Source organism: Microcaecilia unicolor, chromosome 5, assembly GCF_901765095.1.
Source record: "Microcaecilia unicolor chromosome 5, aMicUni1.1, whole genome shotgun sequence".
Lineage (NCBI taxonomy): Eukaryota > Metazoa > Chordata > Amphibia > Gymnophiona > Siphonopidae > Microcaecilia > Microcaecilia unicolor.
The window spans coordinates 69,764,919-69,788,409 of NC_044035.1; the positions used below are offsets into that span (position 1 = coordinate 69,764,919).

Below are 23,491 nucleotides of genomic sequence, written 5' to 3' on the forward strand. Positions count from 1 at the left end.
CCCTGTATAGTGCAGTTCCTCAAAGGAGTCGCTGATCTGTGTTCCCCTCTCCACAATATTTGTCCTCAGTGGTGTCTTCAAGTGGTTCTTAATGCTCTTCATTCGGCCCCCTTTGAGCCCTTTCGACAACTATCAAAGATCTTATGTTAAAGGCAGTATTTCTGGTTGCCATTGTGTCAGCACAGAGAGTTTCAGAGCTTCAAGCTCTCTTGCAGGGATCCCTTTCTCTGCTTTTCTGACCCTGGAGTTTCCATACAGTTCTGTGCTTTTTGCTGAAGATTGTATCTCTTTTTCATGTCAGACTGTGTTTCTTTCTTTTTCCAGGGAGGTCTGTTCTGCAGAAATGCTTCTCTGAGGCTGTTGGATGTGAAGCGCGACCTTATGCGCTGTCTTACCGCTACCAATGATTTCAGGCGATCTGATCATCTTTTTGTCCTCTTTGCGGGACCCTGGAAGGGTTTTCTGGCCTCCAGAGTGACAGTGGCTTGATGGCTTAAAGAGTCTATTTCTTCGGCTTACATTCTGAGGGGTAGATCTGCTTCCATGCACGTCAAGGCTCATTCTACCAGGTCTTTCGTGACTTCTATGGCAGAGTCTAGGGCAATTGCATTGGAAGAGATTTGTCGGTCAGTGACATGGTGATCTTCTCATTCCTTTGTTAAGCATTACCGTTTGGATGTGCCTGCTCAAGCAGATGCTTCCTTCAGGGCCACGATTCTCGCTGCAGGGATATCACAGTCCTTCCCCTCTTAAGGATTGCTTTTGTACATACCATTTGTCTGGACCGATCCTTGGGATGTAGTGGAAGGAGAAATTAGTTGATTATCTCTTTGTTTTTCTTTCCTTTAGTCCCAAAGGATCAGTTCAGAGCCCGCCGTTCTTTGATGATTTTGTTTTTTCTGGGTTCTATGTAATTTCAGTTGTTTGTATTATTCTGGATCCGTTATTTCTAAGGCACGAGTTTTGCCCTTTATTTCATAATTCTTTTTCTATCTAGAGGCTGGAGGTTTTTTTTTTCTCTGGAAGTCACTCACTGCTTTGTTATTGAAAACTGGCTTGGTTGTTAAGCGCATGAGCTTATGAAGCACAACTCAATAGAGTTCTCTATCTCCACCTGCTGGCAGATGGTCACAACCCATTTGTCTGGACTGATCCTTTGGGACTAAAGGAAAGAAAATTATCAGGTCATTAATTTTTCCATCGTCCGCATAAATATAATACTACATTGATTTTTAGCAGTTTACCTAGAGGACTGAAATAAATATTGATTAAAGTAGGGGACAACGAGACAGCCTGGGGTCCAAGCACAGAAGCTCTCATTATTAACAGATACTTTATAACTTGGGGTTTTTTTAAAGGTGAAAAACAAATACCCTGCTTGATATACCAATTTGAGTCGAAACAACAAAAATTTGTGATTCACCAAATAAAAAGCAGCTGTCCAGTTCAATTGCATAAGTACCGAGGCAATTTCTTTGTCAGCTGAGAGTCTTAAGTACTGATGAGAGGGATAAAAGACACGTCTTAGTACTATAATATTTTCTAAATCCAGACTGATAGGTGTCTAAAATAGCAAAAGAATCCAGATAGTCTTGAAGCTGTTTCGTGCAATAAATTCCATGATTTTAGCCATTAAAGGGATATTGGCAATAGGCCTGTAATTTGAGCAATGAGAGGGTGTTTTTGATCTCTCTTTTATTATAGGAAGAACAACTATGGAACTAATACTGAGTGGGTAATAACCCTAATGTAGCATAAATTTGATTCAGTAGCCAAAGAATATTTTCCATTGAAGATGTTTCATAATTGAAGCAGGACATGGATTCAATTCACAATAACTTTGACTAGAAGAAATAATAGTCTGTTTTAATTGATGTCATGTAACCATATTAAAATTGGTTCAATATTGATCAACTTTAATCACATTGTCGGAATAAAATTTAAAAGTTTCAACACAGTCAGTCGGTTCCGTTAGAGAATATGAAGACCTAATGTCTAATCTTTTTCTCAAAGAATAAAGCTAGCTCATTAGCAGAGGGAGTAAATTGAATGAAATTGTCAGCTGGATCTTTGAATTATTTAATCCAGCTGCTGTTTTATGAGAATAGTGTGACTGTTTAGCATTACAAATGAGGTGTTTATAATTGAAAACACAATTTTTACAGGCAATTCTGTCTGCATCTATTCTTGTCTTTAACCACGTCATCACTCCATCTGTTGCATCTGCTGCACCCTGAAAATCAGGCCACCTGATTGGCCAGGTGTCAGATCAGTTGCTGGACCCAGCATTCAGCAAGGGAGCATGTGCTGGCCCTGTAGAACCTGGCTTCTCAGTTGTCCCACTGGCCTGGGATGCTGTGGGTCCCCATCCCTGGACGTTTTGAGGTTGGTTGTGGCTCGACAGCTGAGGCAGGTACAATGAAGCTTTACTGGGCTATGTGGCCACTGGTGGAATTTGCAGCTGGTGTGGAGGGTGTTGGTGCAGGATTGGTGTCCTCACTGGTTCCAGGTGGAGGCTTGGGTGCTTGCTGTCGGCAGTGTGCTTGAGAAGGCCGTCATTTAATCGTGGAGATCCCACCGAATCCCCAGAAGCTGCTGCCAGATATTCTGGATTGCCTCCTGGCTCTCCTGCTGCATTATACCTGGGTTTCAAACTCCCCTCCTGCAGCAGCTGCAGTTTCTGCTGCTGGTAGTCCGCCAGCTGCAAATTCTGTGTCAGCAGTTTGTTAGCTAGCCACAGCACCTGCCATCTGTGGCAACCGAGTCCCCTAGGGGGCTGACCGTGGCTCCTCATCAGCTTCCTCTACCTCTGTTGGACCACCTGCAAATGCCTCAGGGAAGGGGGTAGATTGCATCACTGATTGCTCCTGCTCTTCATCCACTGCAGGCAGCTCCCAGCTGGTGTCCTCTGGGTGCTCTTGCTCTCCCACAGTGTCCTCCTATGAGCTGCCACTGATTCACCCTCTTGCTTCTGGTTTCAGACTCTCCATCCGACTTCATGTCCTTGCCTGCATAGGGAAAGTGGAGTACTGATGCTAGCTGTTTTAAGGCCCTCACTGATGATGGTGTCTACACATCACCCCATGACTCATGCCCATACTTTGGAGATGCCCAAGGGGGATGGGATTATGTACACTCATAGGTGGGAGTTTCCATAACAGGGGTTAGGGGCCATGTGGATAGTTCAGGGACCTCCAGCTTGGGCCTTCAGGGATGTCTCAAAGGGCAGCATACCGACCTTTAGAGCAGACAATGGTATATCCAGTGACCAGGTTAGGGGGCATGAGCGAACATCCATTTGGGGGGAAACTGATGCTGTGATGGCCCTTTGAGGTCAGCGTACTGTCCTCCTTGAACACTCCTTTGTCAGATGCATGTTTGGTGTAAGAAATTAGTGCTGTGTGCCCTGAACGTAGGGGATGTGGGTTTGATTCTCACTGTAGGTATTTAGGGTGACTCTTATTTCCCCTGCCATGGCAGCTGCAATGTGCTAGGTAAGTGTGTGTGGCACACTGGGCACTTTTGGTTGTTGGAAGATGCAGACCAAAGGGTTTCCCCTCCTCCCCCTTTACTTTCCATGTCATCTCATAGGTTGGGGGTTGGCTGCAACACATTCTAGTAAATATAGGGGTAGCTGCATACTCGGGCCTTAATCGGGGACAGAGCCACAATAGGGGGTGTTACATCTATGGTACTTATATCAGGCCCTGAGGCACTCCCACATTTTCCAGGTTAAAGCAGGGTCCTCACACAGGACATGCTTGTACTGATGCCGGATCAACTCTAGGTCCCAGTGAATTCCAAAAACAGGGTTCAGGTGATGGGCCTTTGTGGCGTCACACATTATTATTTTTGACAACATGTGCAGTGCTCCTCACAGATGGCAACAGGCAGATTTGGGGGTGGGGTTGAGGGGGTGGGTATGCATTACATAGGCACAGGTTCTGCGTGAGCTGAGGTAAAATAATGAGTTTTAGTTGTAGAAATTCAAGAATTAAATACTATTAGGAGTCTTCAAATTGGAAAGAGACTTTGGGTATCACATCCTCCCAGCCAGCTGAACAAATAGAAGGTGAATTGTATGCAGATAACCTTATGCTAGCACTTTTTTTTTTTTTTTTAAGAAAACTACCTGTAGTTTTTGTTTGAAAAATACTTGCAAATATGTCCAAAGTGTCCATGTGCTTTGCAATTTTGTAGGCTGTGATATTTCCCCCATATGATGATGAAAGCAGAGAGCCTCAAAATGTGTGCAGGAAAATTTATTTTAATGAAAGAGTGGTAGACATCTGTAACAGACCTCCTACGGTGGTAGGAGCCAAAGCATTGATAATTCAAACATACTTGAGACAGACCAAAAGAGAAAGGAAGGAGATGATCATAGACACAGTTAGAATTGTAGCAACATGGTAGGCAGGCACAGATGAGCAAAATGATCTTTATCTGCCCACATTTTCTCTCTGTTAATTTGGTGTGCCAAAATATTTACATTGTAGTCTTGATTACAGAACAGAGCCATAAATGTTGAACTAAAGGCTTTTTTCTAAGGTGATAAGGAGTTACCATTAGCACATGGTGATAATTACCACATGGCTACACTTCACTTACCACATGCTAATTGGCATGGTAATTTGAAAAAAATTAATAATAGTGCTTATATGCTTCTCTTTCAAGCACAAATACAGAGCAGAGTACAACCTAATTGAGGCAAATAATCTTAAACAGTTATATCATACAGCACAATTTAAAAAATTCTTTAAAACCCTTATCTACTGCTAGCACCTTAATTCAAATGCTTACTGCTTGCTGTGGCAGGGGCAAGAAAATGGTAGAGGTTTATGAGCATGGACATCACATTGCAGTTAGTGCATGATAAGTTACCATACACTATCACTGCTGTAGGTAGCATGGATGTGCTTGTGTCGTCTCAAAAAAAGAGGCAGCTGTAACACCTCCCCAACACCTTTCCAAATATTCTGTCATCACCACCTCCTCCCCCAACACCCCATTCCCCAGTTCTTACCACAAATCCTAGCAGGAATTAGGAGCAATTCCCAGTAACTCCTGCCTCAGCTTGTGATCAAAATGGCAGCTTCGACCCCCTGATGATACTTTGTACTAGCTTCTTAATGGACCGTTCTATAAACATATGCGCAGAAATGTTTAGAATACTGAATGCCAGTATATCATCCAAGCTGTGTTCTGCCAGTACCCCCTTGGGGTGCCTAAATGGAGGCAACCACATACAGAATTATCACTTTAGTGCTTTGCTGATAGTATGGCTGCAGACATGCTGTTGGCTTTGCATTTAATGTGTGGTAAATGTCTAACTGCATAAGCAATACAGGCAATGCCCCTAATAGTTACTGCACAGGCTTTGTGCTCACTGTGAATTAATTTCCCAACTACTGTTCAGTAACTACAAACTTTGGCCATACTTTAATAAACAGGCCCCTTATGGTTAGTCTATATCCACCCAGTCCTGTGTGACCTTAAGTAACAGTCATATCACAAAAGAAGTAAAAGTATATGTTTTTAGAAATATTGCATTTGTTGTACAGACATATTACAACATACCATTTATCTCTTATTTCTAAGGTAAAATGCGTACATATAAAAACTTTACTATGTGGCTTCTACTGTAATGACTTTCACAATTCTGCAAAATGATAGCCATTACAGTGGAAGCCACATAGTAGAATTTAGGGCTTCTGTTACAAAGCCACACTGGTGATTCCCTACTAAGCAAATAAGAGGAAGCCTGTATGAATTGAATGTGCTCCCTCTCACTTTTTGCACTGGGAATCGCTAGGTTTAGTAAAAGAAGCCCTTAGTGCGTTTGGAATAACTGTAAGACAGTCAGTGAGAAGCTGGAAGAATGATGGATGAGGGCAGAAGAAGAATTACCCAAAGGGGTATAAGAAATATATAGAATTTTGAGTGACAAAAAGGAAGAAACAAAACACACACAGCTTGCTATTGAGTAAAAGTGAAGAAAATGTAATTGATGAAATTCACTAGCATTTACCCATTCAAAACTTCGGCCACCATGATACCTTATGCAAAGTACGAAAAAATAGTGGGCACATGCATGCAGATTAGACTGTGCTTACTGTGGATTTTCATTGTAATTTTTGAAATGGTATGCCTCATAACAATTTCTGTTTTGTGTGTTTTCATTGGTGTATGAAACTCAACTGTTTGCACTTGTGAAACCTGATATTTTCAGTTTTATTTGCCTTGACAAACTACTTTCAGACATTGTAGATATTAAGCCAGCAAACATGGAAGAATTGACGGAAGTAATCACTGCAGCAGAGTTCCATCCGCATCAGTGTAATGTGTTTGTCTACAGTAGCAGCAAAGGAACTATAAGACTTTGTGACATGCGTGATTCGGCCCTCTGTGATAGACATTCAAAATGTAAGTGGTGTGATAATGGATTTTGTGAGTGTACTTTAGGTATATTTGCTTAATTTCATGCCCATGAAAAATGAAAGGTTCTGCTTGTTGAACTTGAGAGGTATAATGGTGGGTTGTAGTTTCATAAAATAGAGCACTTTATCATATTCTAAGCCTTCACACGTTAATATCATTTGGCAGGTGAGAGAGCAAGTGTGTTGGGCATAACTAGGACCCATCTTCTGTCCAGACTCAGTCTTAAGGCTTTTCAAAGGTGTCTGATTAACCAGTGCCAGTTCAGGGCAGATTATTGACATCTACCTTTGTGCATTAGGAACTGGGCTGAGGCTACCAGAACCCATTTCATTTGTGACCTTTTACAGCTATCGGAATGAATTTTGTTCACATTGATCTGTGCTGGATTTGAAGCCAGTTCCCAGAGGTGACAGGCCAGTGTATTAATGCACTGAGCCACGCAGCCCCTCATAGGTGAGGAAAGTTTTCTTTTTCAGCCATAAGGTATAGGATTCATTGATAGTCAGCCTGTTTAAAAAAAAAATGTACCTGTTTCCATAAAAATAACATCTGTTTTGTAAAGTATGCCTTCTCCAAAGAAGAAAAAAGAATGAGTTGGCACTATCAGTTTAATTTGCAGGTAGGTTTGTATGCTGTATGAGAGCATAGAATTGTTACTTATTATTATTATTACTTAGCTATGTCATACCAGTTTAGAAAATTTTATAATGACAAGGTTCTCCATGTTTATATTTCTAAGTTTTAAATGATACATTAGCATGAAGGGCTAGATTCTATATATCACACCTAAAAAAAAAAAAAATACACCTAGGTGTATTCTGTAAAGTATGCTTAGATTTAGGCATGTTTTATGGAATACGCCGAGCTGCTGTCCATGCAACTAAATTTGGTCGTGGGCATTTACATCAAGTAAAACTTGGTGTAAATGCCCGCAACTAAACTAGGTGCGATCTAGGTGTATTCTATAATAACGCGCATAGATTTTAGAAATGCCGTGGCCAATCTCCCTTTCAGCTATGCACATTAAAATTTGCAAGCAATTAGTGTCAATAATTGCTTGTTAAATGGCAATTATCGGCGCTGATTGGCTTAACTAAGTTGTGCACATCAGTCCAGAATACGACTGGATTTGCACATGCATCTTAAGTCGTGCTATATAGAATCCGGGGGAAATGTTTATCTCAAAAATTGACTGAATGAAAAATAATTAGGTCTGTGCTTGCTAATTAAAATGGCTAAATTCACAATTCAATACCTAAAAATCCAGGTTTTGTTTTTTCTTATTGTGGTTTTCTGACTACACTTTGTGTTTCTATACCATTAATTTATACGAACATTTTGCAAATATGTGAATTCTGTAGGTATAAGTTAGGAATGTATAAACTATCTGATACTGAATTTGAACTGGTTAGATTTAAGCTTCAGTAGAGTGCATCTACCAGAAAAATCTCAGTAGAGACATAAACCAGAAAAATCAGGGTAGTGAATTTTGTGGCTTTCCATGGTTCTGTTTGTATTTCATGGTCATTTATTTTACATCTCATTGAGTGAACCTTCAAAAAATTATGGGTTTCTCTAATTGCTTCCGCAAAGCTTTTTTAAAAATATTTGCCCATCTGTAGTTGTAAGAGAATGCATGTGATTTTCTTCTGGTATTTAAATGTAATTCATTTTATTAAGTATCCAGAAAACTTAATTGGGAGCTTAGATTTGTTTAATTAATTTTTTTCACTTAGTAGGCATTCCTACTATGTCATAAGGGAATAGCTCGAATGCTCAGCATCAGCTTTATCAGAACAACTGGAAGCCAACTGGTTATAAAAGAGAGCGGTGGTATTATAATTTTGTAAATAATAGAGAATTGGATTCTGTTAGGGATACTTAAATCCCTGGTTTTTCTGTTGCTGTAAACCTAAATGGAATAACTGTGAAAATTGTGGTTCAAATAAGTTAATATTTTTATTTTTAGTTTTTGAAGAACCTGAAGATCCCAGCAGCAGATCATTCTTTTCAGAAATCATTTCCTCAATATCTGATGTAAAATTCAGTCATAGTGGTCGATATATGATGACTAGAGACTACCTGTCGGTGAAAGTATGGGATCTCAATATGGAAAACAGGCCTGTAGAAACGTATCAGGTAAGCTTTTGTGTGCTTTGTTTTGAATACAGATTTGTTTTGATGAAGGTTATGCTGTTAATTTTCCTGTGAATATTTCCAGGTCCATGAGTATCTTCGAAGTAAACTTTGTTCTTTGTATGAAAATGATTGCATCTTTGACAAGTTTGAATGCTGCTGGAATGGACCTGATAGGTAAGTATACCATGTAATTTCATCCAGGAGTAGATTAGTTAATTATGCTTCCCTCCTTATCTTACTGGCAGTCATTTTATATTATACTCCTTTTAAAGAAACATGAATCAAAACTTTAATTTCAAGCAAGTAGTAATTGGGCTTCAGTTTTATGTGCTTTATTTAGGCTACTTATAAATAGTCAAGGCTATATGTTCTTCCCTAAAGTCAATGCGGACCTCATTAATTAGGTAGCTCAGGTAACAGTGAGCAGGATCATGAAAATAAACCCAAATGCTTTTTAATGTATTTTATCACTTTGGCTCATAATTTTAACAAGAGCCATGATTTGCTTTTGGTTTTGTTTTAGGTGCATTTCGCAACAGGTGATAGCACAAGGTTTGAGCCATCTGTCCATCTATGCACACATGTATTTTGCACTTAGTGGCTGGACAGGCACACAGGACAGGCATGTAGGAATTGGGAGCCATAGAGGGGCATAATTGAACGAAAACATCTATCTCCATGGGCGTTTATCTCCAAGAACGGGTCCGTGAAGGGGCGAACCGAACCGTATTTTCGAAAAAAATAGACGTCCATGTTTTATTCAAAAATTTGTGAGCTGGGCATTTTTGTTTTTCAGCGATAATGGAAAATGAAAGCGCCCAGCTCAAAAACGAATAAATCCAAGGCATTTGTTCGTGGGAGGGGCCAGGATTCGTAGTGCACTGGTCCCCCTCACATGCCAGGACACCAACCGGGCACCCTAGGGGGCACTTTTACAAAAACAAAAAAAAAGGTAAAAGAGCTCCCAGGTGCATAGCACCCTTCCCTTGTGTGTTGAGCCCCCCAAATCCCCCTCAAAACCCACTGCCCACAAGTCTACACCATTACTATAGCCCTAAGGGGTGAAGGGGGGCACCTACATGTGGGTACAGTGGGTTTGGGGGGTTGGACGACTAAGCATTAAGCAGCACAATTGTAACAGTTAGGGGGGGGATGGGCCTGGGTCCACCTGCCTGAATTCCACTGCACCCCCTAACAACTGCTCCAGGGACCTGCATACTGCTGCCAGGGAGCTGGGTATGACATTTGAGGGTGAAAATAAAAAGTTGTGAAACATCATTTTTTGTGGTGGGAGGGGGTTAGTGACCACTGGGGGAGTCAGGGGAGGTCATCCCCGATTCCCTCTGGGGGTAATCTGGTCATTTAGGGCACTTTTTGGGGCCTTATTCGTGAAAAAACAGGGTCCAGGAAAAGTGCCCTAAATTCTAGCTACAAACGCATACTTTTTTTCCATTATCGGCGAAAGGCGCCCATCTCTCCTCGGCCGATAACCACGCCCCAGTTCTACCTTTGCCACGCCTCCGACACGCCCCCGTCAACTTTGTACGCTTCCGTGATGGAGTGCAGTTGAAAACGTCCAAAATCGGCTTTCCATTATACCGATTTATTTGTTTTTGTGAGATAAACGTCTATCTCCCGATTTGGGTCGAAATCTAGGCGTTTTTCTCTTTCAATTATAAGGTGGATAGTGGACTGTGGGGATACCAGACCCCTCCACTCAAAGAAGACTGGTGGTAGCCATCACCAACAACTCACCTCGCCCAGTGTCCCTTGCTCCATGGACATATGCTTACTAATGTTGGGGCTGGGCCAGGACCCTCAACAATCAAAACACAGCATAGATTCAGCCAAGGGAAATCTTGCCTGACCAATTTGCTTCATCTCTTTGAAGGTGTGAATAGACATGTAGCTAAAGATAATCTGATTTCTGAGATAGAAGGCAATGTTCCGTTGTGGATTAGGAACTGATTAAAAGAGAGAAAGGGAATGGGGCTTCATATACCGTCTTTCTCTTGTTAAACAGTCAAAGCGGTTTATATATTATATACAGGTAATTATTTTTGTACCTGGGACAATTGAGGGTTAAGTGACTTGCCCAGTGTCACAAGGAGCTACAGTAGGAATCAAACCCAGTTCACCAGGATCAAACTCGCTGCAGTAATCACTAGGCTACTCCAAAACAGAGGGTAGGGTTGAATGGCGATTTCTCTCAATGAGGAAGGTGAATAGTGGAGTGCCTTAGAGATCTTTACTGGGACTGATGCTATTTAGCATATCTACAAATGATCTGGAAATGGGAAAGATGAGTGAGATGATTAAATCTGCCGGTGACACAAAACTGTTCAAAGTTGTAAAATTGCATGCAAATTGTAAGAAATTACAGGAGGACCATAGGGAATTGGAATAATGGGCATCCAAATGGGAGATGAAATTTAATATGGACAAATGCAAAGTGATACACATTGAGAAGAATAATCCAAATCATAGTCACCACCCAATAAAAAGATCTAGGTGTCATTGTGAACAAAACGTAATTTTCTGTTCATTGTGTGGCAGCAGCCAAAAGAGCAAGCAAAATGCTACAAATTATTAGGAAAGGAATAGAAAATAAGATACAGAATATTATAATGCCTCTTTATTGGTCTATGATGCAATCTTTCCTTGAGTACTGTGTGCAAATCTGGTCGTATCTCAAAAACATTATAGTGAATTAGAAAAGGTTTGAAGAAGGACAACCAAAATGATTAAAGGGATAGAACTCCTCTCAAGTGATGAAAGGCTTAATAGGTTAGGGCTCTTTAGCTTGGAAAAGAGACAGCTGAGGATGGATATGATAGAGGTCTACAAAATCCTGAGAGGTCTAGAATGGGGAAAAGTCTACAAAATCCTGTGCAGAAAAAGTTGACTGACATATCAAGGAGAACATTCCTTTGAAGATATAGTGCAAGAGGCTATTTGATCAAACAGCACAATGATACTCTTGAAATCCGGATAGTGGATGCAGTGCTGCTAGCTCTGTGAGCTCTGCATTTACCGTGTTTATTTCTTTTTAATTCTTATCCCCTTCAACAATGGGGAAGAGTATTGACTGAGTGGTGACTCTGGCGATGGCTGTCAGAGCTTAATTCCGGACAGGCTCCGATTGGGGAGTTGGAAGTTTTTTGGAGAAGGGAGCCCTGTAGTCTCCCCAGGCCTTGGGTGTCATGTTTAGTCTGGAGGAGTGAAGACAACCTCTTTTCCCCATTGGTTATTAGATAAGAGGCCTCTAAGCAACAACTAAAGGTGATACTAGGGGTGGTTGACCTGGCTAGATATTTGATGGAGGTATTGAAATATTTCCAACTGTAGTGTGAGCATGTTATACTCATTCAACTGGGATGTCGTCTCCTGAAGAAAATTATGCACCTGATTCACTAGAATTATTTTATAATTTAAATATATCAACTGGAAATACTTTGACATTTTCAGGCCGGTACTTTATTCACAACATTTGGTGATGGAGTGGATTGAAATTTGTTATGGAAGTTCTTTGACGCATACAGGAATTGTTTTGTGTTTTCCAAGATGTGGCTAGAGCCACATGCAAGACACAGGCAATTCTTGCTTCTTAGGCCCAAAGTTTTATGAATTGGGACTCGCTGCATTTGAAGTTTCCTTTTAAACGTGTAGTGGTGTTTTATTGAGCCATCACAATTAACTTTTTTTTGTCTGATAAAAGCTCCTTTGCTCTCTCCTAGAAAGAGGGGTATTCATGAGCTTCAGTGGAGGTCTACCTTTAAAAGTATGGATTGGGTGTAAGGTCCAGCACACCTTTTGTTTGTCTTAATTTAGATTTTTTTTTTCTTTGTTCCTTTGTAATCCTGTTCTGCCCCTTGTAAGCTTTAATACAGAGAGGAATGATTTATTTGTTGTTGTTTTTTTGTTACATTTGTACCCTGCGCTTTCCCACTCATGGCAGGCTCAATGTGGCTTACATGGGGCAATGGAGGGTTAAGTGACTTGCCCAGAGTCACAAGGAGCTGCCTGTGCCTGAAGTGGGAATCGAACTCAGTTCCTCAGTTCCCCAGGACTAAAGTCCACCACCCTAACCACTAGGCCACTCCTCCACTCGTACAGGTTTCCCCATACATGTTTATCACTCCCCCATGTACAGCAGTAAGGTTCAGGGATTCACCGAGCCCCACTGAATCAGCCACAGTACCCAAAAATGAGAACAAACTACTTTCAACCACAGTAATTTGAACCAAGCAAGGCATTTGGCTGCCACTCAGAGGGCAAGCACAGGTCTTGCCTTTGCATTTTCCCGTATCCAGAGACACGCTAGCTAGCAACTAAGAGGAACTCAACAGAAGTCTTGAATGACATTCTTTTGGACTTATATCTGGAAATGTATTACTTGAGTTTTAGAAGACTTGGCTTTTTGTCGAGTATTTGGCTGATCTCCAAGATAACCAGGGTTTATTTTATTGTCTTTTAATTTTGTATTTAATACTATTTATTAATGACTTGTGGAATCTTATTGTAACTTGCTTTCAGTACTCTTTTGGAAGGCAAGATATAAAATCTGAGAAATAAATAAAAATTAAACTTCACATTCCTACCGGCTATCCTGAAAACCAGATTGGTCCTGAGGACTGGTTTAAGAATATGTTCTTAAAGCTATATCCCAAAATTTTAAGTACTATTAGAACTATGACATTCTTTTTTTTTTTTTTTTTTTTTTCTTAATGAAAGATAAATTTACTCTATTTTTTTTTTTAATTGTACTCTGTTTCCTTACAAGTTGTATGCTTGGATTTCATGTGTGAATTTTCTCTATATTTAAAAAATTTATCTTCAGGTGCAGTTGGGGAGGAACCAAGATGGCATTGGGAGAGGACACATGGAGTTGAGTTCCTCTTAGTTGCTAGCCAGCGTGTCTCTGGATATGGGAAAATGCAAAGGCAAGACCTGTGCTTGCCCTCGGAGTGGCAGCCAGATGCCTTGCTTGGTCCAAATTACTGTGGTTGAAAGTAGTTTGTTCTCATTCTTGGGTACTGTGGCTGATTCAGTGGGGCTCGGTGAATCCCTGAACCTTACTGCTGTACATGGGGGAGTGATAAACATGGATGGAGAAACCTATACCTAGCAGCAGTAAAAAGATGGTGAAGAGGAAGGATGAATTATGATTCGATTGAGAGCAGAAAAAGGGAGGAAAGCTGAGCTTGAAAGATCAATGTCAGAGATAAATGTAGCGGAAGAAAGATGGAGAGAAAAGACATGGCAAATGGACAGAAGGCCCTGGACAGCAAGCTGAGCGGATAGAGAAAAGAACCAGAAATTGGGATCAATATGATCAGAAAAATAAAATCACCAGACAAAGGTAGAAAAATAATTTAATATTTTCCATTTAGTGATTAGAATATCAGTTTTGGGAATTGACACTGCTATATTTATTTTTTGTACTGTATAGATGGAAATGCATATTTCTATTTCTCTGAGGACAAGCAGGTTGCTTGTTCTCACATGTGGGTCGACGACCATGTCGGCCCAGGAATCGGCATTTTGCAAGCAAAATATAAACAAAGTTTTGCCAGAGTCTTGTGGCGCGAGTGCAGCGCACACCGCGCATGTGCAGATGACTTCCCACCCATCGCGTGAGCGTGCCTCCTCAGTTTTTTCTTGTCCGTGGCGGAGAGACAGCGTTTCAATTCTTCTCTTCGTTTTTGGCCCAGGAAACAGAGTCTTTGACGGCTAGTTCGTTTAGTTTTCTTTTATTTTCTCGTCATTCTTTAAAAAAAAAAAAAAATTCTTCCCGTATTTTTCTTGAATTTAGTCCCTTTTTATAAGTTTTCTTTCTTTTTCGACGCGGCCGAGTTCTTTCCCTTCTTTTGCGCCCCTTTTTTCTTTTCAAAGGCACAGTCGCGTTGTTTGATTTCGCCGAAGCCGTTTTTTCCTTCCATGTCATCAGACACCCAGTGGTTTCAAGCATTGTATGCGGTGCAACCGAACTATCTCAGGTACCGATACCCACGCCTGGTGTATCCAGTGCCTTGGGCCCGACCATAGCCCAGCCGCTTGTACTCTGTGTCTTCGTATGAAGAAACAACCCAAGCATCTCGAGAAGCCCAGCGAGGAAAACATTTTGGGGCTCAGTCCGGTCCTTCGACATCGGTACCGGGGGCGTCGGCGTCAACATTGACAGGAGCATTGACGTCGGGAAGAAGGGTAATGGCTGCTGGGAACAGTGAGGCGTCAAGTGGGTCTCCACCTGCTCTGAGGCCTCCTGTTATGCAGGCCCCCCCAGGAACGGCCTTCGTCGGACCAAGCCCCGAGGAGACGTGTGAGGATTCCACGTTTTCCTCATTGGTACCGAGGAGTCTCGATGACTGGCGTGGAGCGAAGGCGAAAAAACACCATCATCGTTTTCCTTCGACACACGGTACCGGGAGCTCCGAGGCGTTGAGAGAAGTCAGCACCTGAGAAGCGTCGGCGCTGAGAGGATCGCTCCCCCTCGATACAGGAGGTGCCGATGCATCAGTCTCCCAGTAGCTTGGTACCTGCTCCCGAGCCTCCACGGATTCTGACACCGCCTGTCCCAAAGACCCCGCAGCTTTCTCCGGTGGCGGCTCTCGACGAGCGCATCCGGGCCTTGTTTCCATAACTTCTGGAAGGGCTGCTACAATAGTCAGCTTCTATTTCGGGGTTGCTTGTGCCTTCTGTACCTGCTGCTGCAGCGGTGTCTGGCCCTTCGCCTGCGGTGAGGTCCCCGACCGCGATGCCGCTTGTGGCATCCACGTCAGCTGTCACCCAGGTCGACTCCCCTTCGACGTTGGTGGAGGGAGCTTCGCCGTAGTCAGACTGGGCATCGGCCTCTCAACATCGCCATAGAGGACATAGTTTCGAGGCAGGTTCAGTGTCGAAGCACCTTAACTCAGGTTCTATCTGATAATGAGCAGGAGCGTTCGTGGGAGTCAGAAGAGGATCCCAGGTACTTCTCTTCTGATGAGTCCTTTGGGATTCCCTCTGATCCTTCCCCTCCGCCAGAAAGGAGACTGTCTCCACTGGAGAGTCTGTCCTTTTCCTTTTTTGTCCGTGAAATGGCTACGGCTATTCCCTTCCCTGTGGAAGTTGAAGATGAGCCCAGGACTGAAATGCTCGAGGTCCTGGATTATTCTTCTCCACCTAAAGAAGCTGTGACAGTTCCTTTGCATAAGGTACTGAAGGAAGTCCTTATGCGAAATTGGTCAGCCCCTCTGTCTGGCCCTGTGGTCCCGAAAAAAGCTGAATCCTAGTATCAGATCCGTGATGAACCTGGGTTGATGAAGTCTCAGTTACCCCACAATTCCATGGTGGTGGACTCTGCCCTCAAGAGAGCCAGGAGTACTAGAGACTATGCTTCTGCGCCCCCAGGCAGAGAGGCTAGAACGCTTGACTCTTTTGGGAGGAAAGACGTACCAGGCCGCTATGCTCACCGCCAAGATCCAGTCTTACCAGCTGTTCACGAGCATGCACTTGCGGGACTCGATACGGCAACTGTTGGGCTTGGTTGATGCACTCCCTACAGAGCTGGCCGAGCCTTTTCGCCAGGTGGTCAGGTAGCAGAAGGCATGTCGAAAGTTCCTGGTCAGGGGTACTTTTGACGTGGCATCCAGAGTTGCTGCTCAAGGTATAGTGATGCGCAGACTCTCATGGCTGCGTGTCTCTGACCTGGATCATTCTGTCCAGCAGCGAATGGCAGATGTTCCTTGCCGGCGGGATAATCTTTTTGGTGAAAAAGTAGAGGATCTATTTGATCAGATCAAGAAGCATAATGATGCTATGGAATCTCTCTCCCACCGGACGTCGTCTTCTACTGCCTCATCATCTAGGAGGTTTTTTGGCGGGAGGAGGAGTGCTCCCTATTCCTATTCTAGGTGTAGGTACACTCCTGCTTCTCGGCAGCCTGCCCAGGCTCAACCCCAGCGCACTCGTTCTCATCAACAGCATGCAACTAAGGGCCATACTGCTCCCCAGCAAAAGCAAGGGACGGGCTTTTGACTGGCTCCAGTTAAGCATAGCCTCAATAAAAGTGTCCTTACCGGATGACTTACCGGTTGGAGGGAGGTTGATATTTTTTCACCAACGGTGGCCTCTTATAACCTCCGACCGGTGGGTTCTTCAAATAGTCTGGCTAGGATACACTCATAATCTGGAATCCAAACCTCCAAATTGTCCACCGGGAGCTCAATCTTACAGTTCCCAGCACAAGCGGGTACTTGCAGAGGAACTCTCCGCCCTTCGAAAGGCCGGTGCGGTCGAACCCGTTCCACCAGTGGAAGAAAGGCTGGGATTCTATTCCAGGTTCTTCCTTGTGCAGAAGAAAACGGGGGGCTGCGTCCCATCCTAGACCTAAGGATCCTGAACAAATTTCTAGTTTGAGAAAAGTTCAGGATGGTTTCCCTGGACACCCTTCTTCCCATGATTCAAGAGAACGATTGGCTATGCTCTCTGGACTTAAAGGATGCTTACACACATATCTCGATCCTTCCAGCTCACAGGAAGTATCTTCGATTTCGGCTGGGAACTCAGCACTTTCAGTACTGTGTGCTACCTTTTGGTCTGGCGTCTGCGCCCAGAGTATTCACAAAGTGCCTGGCGGTAGTTGCAGCATCACTACGCAGACTGGGAGTGCATGTGTTCCCTTATCTTGATGATTGGCTGGTGAAGAGCACCTCGAAGGCAGGCGCTCAGCAGTCCATGCGAATGGCTATTCAGGTGCTTGAACTACTGGGGTTCGTAGTCAATTACCCCAAGTCCCATCTCCAGTGCAAAAGTTGGAATTCATTGGAGCCCTGTTGAACACAAAAACAGTTCAAGCTTATCTTCCCGAGACAAGGGCAGACAACCTCCTGTCCCTGGTGTCCATAGTTCGAGCGTCTCAATGGATCATGGCTCGGCAGATGTTGAGACTTCTGGGGCACATAGCCTCCACAGTTCACGTGACTCCCATGGCACATCTACACATGAGATCAGCTCAGTGGACACTAGCTTCCCAGTGGTATTAAGCTGCGGTGAGTCTAGAAGATGTAATCCAACTGTCCACCGACTTCCAGAATCCTCTGCAGTGGTGGGCGATTCGATCCAATCTGATCTTGGGGCGTCCATTCCAAATTCCTCAGCCACAAAAAAGTGCTGAAGACGGATGCATCCCTCCTGTGGTGGGGAGCTCATGTAGATGGGCTTCACACTCAATGAGTCTGGTCCTTTTAGGAAAAAAGTCTTCAGATCAATCTTCTGGAATTGCGAGTGATCTGGAACGCTCTAAAGGCTTCCAGAGACCGGCTGTCCAACCAAATCATATTGATTCAGGCAGACAATCAGGTTGCCGTGTATTACACCAACAAGCAGGGGGGCACCGGATCTCGCCCTCTGTGTCTGGAAGCCATATAAATTTGCCTTTGGGCACACTGTCATGGCATGTTTCTCCAAGCCACATACCTGGCAGGCGTAAACAACAGTCTGGCCGACAGGTTGAGCAGGATTATGCAACCTCACGAGTGGTCGCTGAACATGGGCGTAGCCCGCAAGATCTTCCGATCATGGGGCACCCCCTCGGTGGATCTTTTTGCCACTCTATCCAATCACAAGGTCCCTCAGTTCTGTTCCAGGCTTCAGGCCCACAACAGTCTAGCGTCAGATGCCTTTCTCATGCATTGGGGAACAGGCCTCCTGTATGTGTATCCTCCCATATCTCTAGTAGGGAAGACTTTGCTGAAACTCAAACAAGACTGCAGAACCATGGTTCTGATTGCTCCCTTCTGGCCGCGTCTGATTTGGTTCCCTCTTCTGGAGTTGTCCTCCGAGGAACCGTGGAGATTGGAATGTTTTCCAACCCTCATCACCCAGAACGAAGGGTCGCTTCTACATCCCAGCCTTCAGTCTCGGGCTCTCACGGCCTGGAAGTTGAGAGCTTAGAATTTGCCTCTTTGGGTCTTTCAGAGGGTGTCTCCCGAGTCTTTCTTGCTTCCAGGAAAGATTCCACGAAGCGGTGTTACTCTGTCAAATGGAGGAGGTTTGCCGTCTGATGTGACAGCAAGGCCCTAGATCCTCTTCCTTGTCCTACACAGACCCTGCTTGAATACCTTCTGCACTTTTACGGAGTTGGTCTTGAGACCAGACTCTGATGAGTTTACCATAGTGCGATTAGTGCTTATCGCCGTGTAGAGAGTAAGCCTATCTCTGGACAGCCTTTAGTTGTTCACTTCATGAGAGGTTTGCTTTTGTCAGAGCCCCCTATCAAACCTGCACCAGTGTCATTGGATCTCAACGTCGTTCTCACCCAGCTGATGAAAGCTCCTTTTGAGCCACTGAATTCCTGCCATCTGAAGTACTTGACCTTGGAAGATCATTTTCTTGGTGGCTGTTACTTCAGCTCATAAGGTCAGTGAGCTTCAGGCCTTGGTAGTACATGCACCTTATATCAAATTTCATCACAACAGAGTAGTCCTCCGCACGCACCCTAAGTTCCTGCCAAAGGTGGTATCGGAGTTCCATTTGAACCAGTCAGTTGTCTTGCCAACATTCTCTCCCTGTCCTCATACCCGCCCTGGCGAAAGCAGTTTGCATACCTTGGACTGCAAGATAGCATTGGCCTTTTACTTGGAGTGGACAAAACCCTTCAGACAGTCCACCCAGTTGTTTGTTTCTTTCAATCCCAACAGGAGGGGAATTGCCATCAGAAAAATCACAAACTCCAGTTGACTAGCAGATTGCATTTTCTTCACTTATGCCCAAGTTGGGCTGTCTTTAGAGGGCTGTGTCACGGCTCATAATGTTAGAGCCATGGCTGCGTCAGTGGCTCGCTTAAAGTCAGCCTCCATTGAGGAGATTCGCAAGGCTGCAACGTGGTCATCAGTCCACACATTCAAATCTCACCACTGCCTTCAGAAGGATACCTGACACGACAGTCGGTTTGGGCAGTCAGTGCTGCAGAATCTGTTCGGGGTTTAGAATACAACTCCAACCCCCTAGACCCACTTTTGTTCTGTTCCAGGCTGCACTCTCAGTTAGTTGTTTATGGTTTCAGGTCAGTCTTGGTTATGTCCTCGCTGTGAGAACAAGCAGCCTGCTTGTCCTCGGAGAAAGCGAAGATACTTACCTGTAGCAGGTATTCTCCGAGGACAGTAGGCTGATTGTTCTCACAAACCCACCCACCTCCCTTTTGTAGTTGTTTGTTTTTATGCTTTTTGATTAAGCTGAGGAGGCATGCTCACGCGACTGGCAGGAAGTCTGCGCGTGCGTGGTGCGCGCTGCACGCGCGCCAGAAGACTCTGGCAAAACTTTGTTTATATTTCGCAAAATGCCGATTCCTGGGCCGACGCAGACGTCGACCCACATGTGAGAACAATCAGCCTGCTGTCCTTAGAGAATACCTGCTACAGGCAAGTATCTTTGCTTTCTCTGCTGCTGTGCTGCAAGAACGTGGCTTCCTGGAATTTCAGATTATTTTTGTCTACATATTTCTAATTTTAGATTGTGGTCATTTTATTCTGTATGTTGAGAGTGACTATTTGTGTTGTGCATATGTGTCTGAGGCCAGGTAGCCTAATATTAGTATGTATAGGGATCTATAGGAATCTAGCTTTTTTAATTTTCTCAATAAATGTAATAACGTTCTGGAATAACTGCAGTATTTACAGTGGTACCTTTTCCTTGGAAGGTCCTTGCTGGTGCTGTTTTAGAATGGTAGATTTGTTCTAAAAGAGTGACTTTTGTAGGGATTGTATTAATTCATAATACAGTAAATCTTTGGAGCAACAGACTATATTGGGGGGAAGGCAGTATCCGTTGCTCAAAAATCCATTGTTCCAATGTACATTATGTCTAATGAAACACAACAGAAATGCAGCCAAAGACCAAGAAAATGTGGCAGAAATATATAGAAATGTGTCATGGAATGTACTCAGGAAGGTGTTTGGGAGAAGGGTAGGTTTTTTTTTTTTTTTTTTTTATGTTTGAGTTCCAGGCTACATAACTTAAAGAATTTTTGTTGAGTGTAATAGCCATGTTGGCAAAGATACCTTTTTTGTTTTCTTTCTCTAATCAAGTGTAAGTGTATAGCTTGGGAATATGAGTTGCCTTGTTCTCTTGGGGGCAGCTGCCTGATCAGTGTTCTCAGTGAGGGGATCTCCTCGCCCTCCACCCTGACCAGAGTTTTCAGAAAGCCATTTCCTTTGGGAGCTTGGTAGGGGTTGGGGCATCATCTCAGTCTTCAAATCACAGACTGCCTTGAGCTGCCCCTGAGGGTAAGTGCTTCCAGAGGAGGGGCACAAGAGGAAAAATGTTGTGCCTGAGTTGGGGAGGGGGCTGCTTCCAGGAGAGAAAAAAAAGTGCTGCCTATTTGGAGTAAGTGAGTTGGAGAGTAAAGTGTTGTCTGTTTGCAAACAGATTACTTGTTTTTCATCTGTTCACTGACCAGTCATGGTCATCCAAAAGCATTTTACATTATATCTTGTCATGGTCCCCCATTCTTTTCTTCTAAATCTCTACCTCCTTAATTATGTCTTAGGCTTTTTAATATGTACATTCTAGTAAAGTACATTTACCTGGCATTTCACAATCAAGTGGCCTGTAGCCAATGACTGGCAAACAAGACAATTTTGTAAAATTTGCTCTGGTATGCCCTGAGGATCAAGCAAGATGATTGAAAGTGTGCCCTGAAATAAAGGTTGAGAAGCACTGTACTAGGCCACTTCCTCCTTGAATCTACCTCACCAATTCAGGACATTTTGGTGGCAGCATAGAAACCATCCACAAGATGATGTTTTGCTTTCAGATGGAAGAGATTAATGACAGGGCTTTTTTGTGTCCAACCTCTTGAACCTGAATATCATCTTTAAATCTCTATTGAAACCACCATTTGAACCATTGGATGCCTCATCTCAAAATTCTGACCTGGAAAATGTTTTTGAGCATTGGTCACATATGACATTTACACTCGGTCTTAAATTGCTGCCAGAAGTGGGTTACACCTTGTCATATGAATGAAGAAATAGGAGTCAAGATGACAGCTGCAGCATAGAGAGGCGCTGATCATACTTTTCATGATGGTGAAAAAGAAGGGGGAAAGTGAGGGTTTATCTCTCAGAACCCTCTACTCAACCCTCTAGTTCATTACTGGACCGATGGATACCATTATGCATCAGGAAAACCAATGCCTTCAAGAGTCAGAGAATCACTAGGTGCACTGACGCCACTGCCAGGCGGAACAGCATTGAGCTTTGGGTCTGATATATGTACCTCACGCCCAGAATGCAGATTACCCCCCCACCCCCCCCCCCCCCCCCCCCCCCCCCCCCAGTCAAAACCATACCTGGCCAACTCAGGGGACTCTTTGAGTAAGTAACCAGTGTTTATTGCTGGAGTCTCTTGTCGTTTGGGGTGAAGTTCCAGGAGCAAGCAAGGAGGTGATTAGTCTAGTTTACCTCTGGGTCAGTGGATCTTAAAAGTATCATGAGGAAGTGTGACTACCCAGGAGCAATGTTTCCTCTAAGCTGCCTTTGTTCGTGCAAATATTTTTTCGTGTGAGCAACAAGTTTTTAAAAACTGATCATTTTTGAGTGCCGGTATTAGTATTGCATTTCTGTATATAGCACAAAAAAAATCACACATATGGTTATTTACTACATATTTAATGTTAATTATCAAATAATTAACAGAAGTGATGTAACAAATTTCTTTTTATAAAAAGTTTATTTTTACTCATCATTTCACTAAATATTCAAGCAGTTTCTCTTCTGACATTTTTTGTCTTCCATAAGCTATAAACTCATATGATTTTTTCCATATCATCATGCTGATCAATCCATAGACTGGTGGGTTGTGTCCATCTACCAGCAGGTGGAGATAGAGAGCAATCCTTTTGCCTCCCTATATGTGGTCATGTGCTGTCGGAAACTCCTCAGTATGTTCTCTATCTCAGCAGGTGGTGGTCACACACAGCAGCAGCTCTGGCTAGGCCTCCAAGCCTAATTTTTAGGTTTTGTTGAGTGCCTGGGGTTGAGGGCTCTTCTTGAGCAAGTGCAAACCTGGTGGCGCCAGGTCCCTCCTTTTCTCCCCCCTCCCGCTGGCTCCGTTAAAAAAAAAAAAAATTTTTGAACGTCTTTAAGGGCGTTTATTTCGACGTTTATTTAAACGTTTATTGCAGCTACTCACTGGGACACCAGGTCGTTACAGCTCGGAGCGAGAAGCAGGTAATTTTTACCTTTTTGTAGCGGGCAGGGGGTTCCCCGATTGATCTCCACGTGGCCTATGGCGTCGGAGGGCGAGGGCGCGAAGAATCGCTCCCCGGACCGCGTGTGCACTTCTAGCGGGGATGCGGGGGTTTTAAAATCTGATTCGCCCTTGTTGGGTGTCAGTTTGGAGGCCGGTCAGTGTCCCGGGTCTTCCTCTGTCGCGGCGGTTTTCCCCGCCATAAACGCCCATCCCCCGCTACTCGCCTCCGCCATCTTGGCCGGCCACTCTGCTCGGACAGCTTCTTCTTGGGCCGCCCTTGAGCTGGGAGACGTTCATGCCATGGCCGCCCTTGATTTGGGCGACGGCAAAAAAGCGGCTAAAGTTAAGCGCCGTTCTTCCCGCGCGGCTCCTTCGTGGAGTGTCGCGCCGGACGCCATCTTGGATGCGCAGCATGGTTCTCCCCCGCTCTTGCGAGCGCCGGTTGAGGGTGCGTCTAGGGCTGTGGCACAAGCTGCTGAAGTGCACAGTCTGGGGGGTTTCTCCCCCGAGTTTATTTTGCTTCTGCATCAGGCCTTTCTTATGCAAAACGCTGCCCCTTCTCCCTTGTCCGATAAAGGGGTTGAGGCCCCCGGAAGTAAACGCCCTCGGGTGGATGCCCAGGCCTTAGAGGATGCTGTTTCCTCTGATGTAGATGAGGGCAGCGTATCTGAGTTCTCCC

General features: G+C 44.0%; 1 protein-coding gene across 2 annotated transcripts in view; it reads left to right on the forward strand.

Annotated features, from left to right (window-relative positions):
* PPP2R2D (protein phosphatase 2 regulatory subunit Bdelta) overlaps nt 1-23,491 on the forward strand; it is a 189,093-nt gene that overhangs the window by 152,523 nt on the left and 13,079 nt on the right. For both annotated transcript variants that reach the window (XM_030202971.1, XM_030202972.1), the window contains 3 exons: nt 6,259-6,423; nt 8,408-8,577; nt 8,660-8,751. In XM_030202971.1, coding sequence (XP_030058831.1) covers nt 6,259-6,423; nt 8,408-8,577; nt 8,660-8,751 — 427 coding nt within the window. The remainder of the gene's footprint in view (nt 1-6,258; nt 6,424-8,407; nt 8,578-8,659; nt 8,752-23,491) is intronic.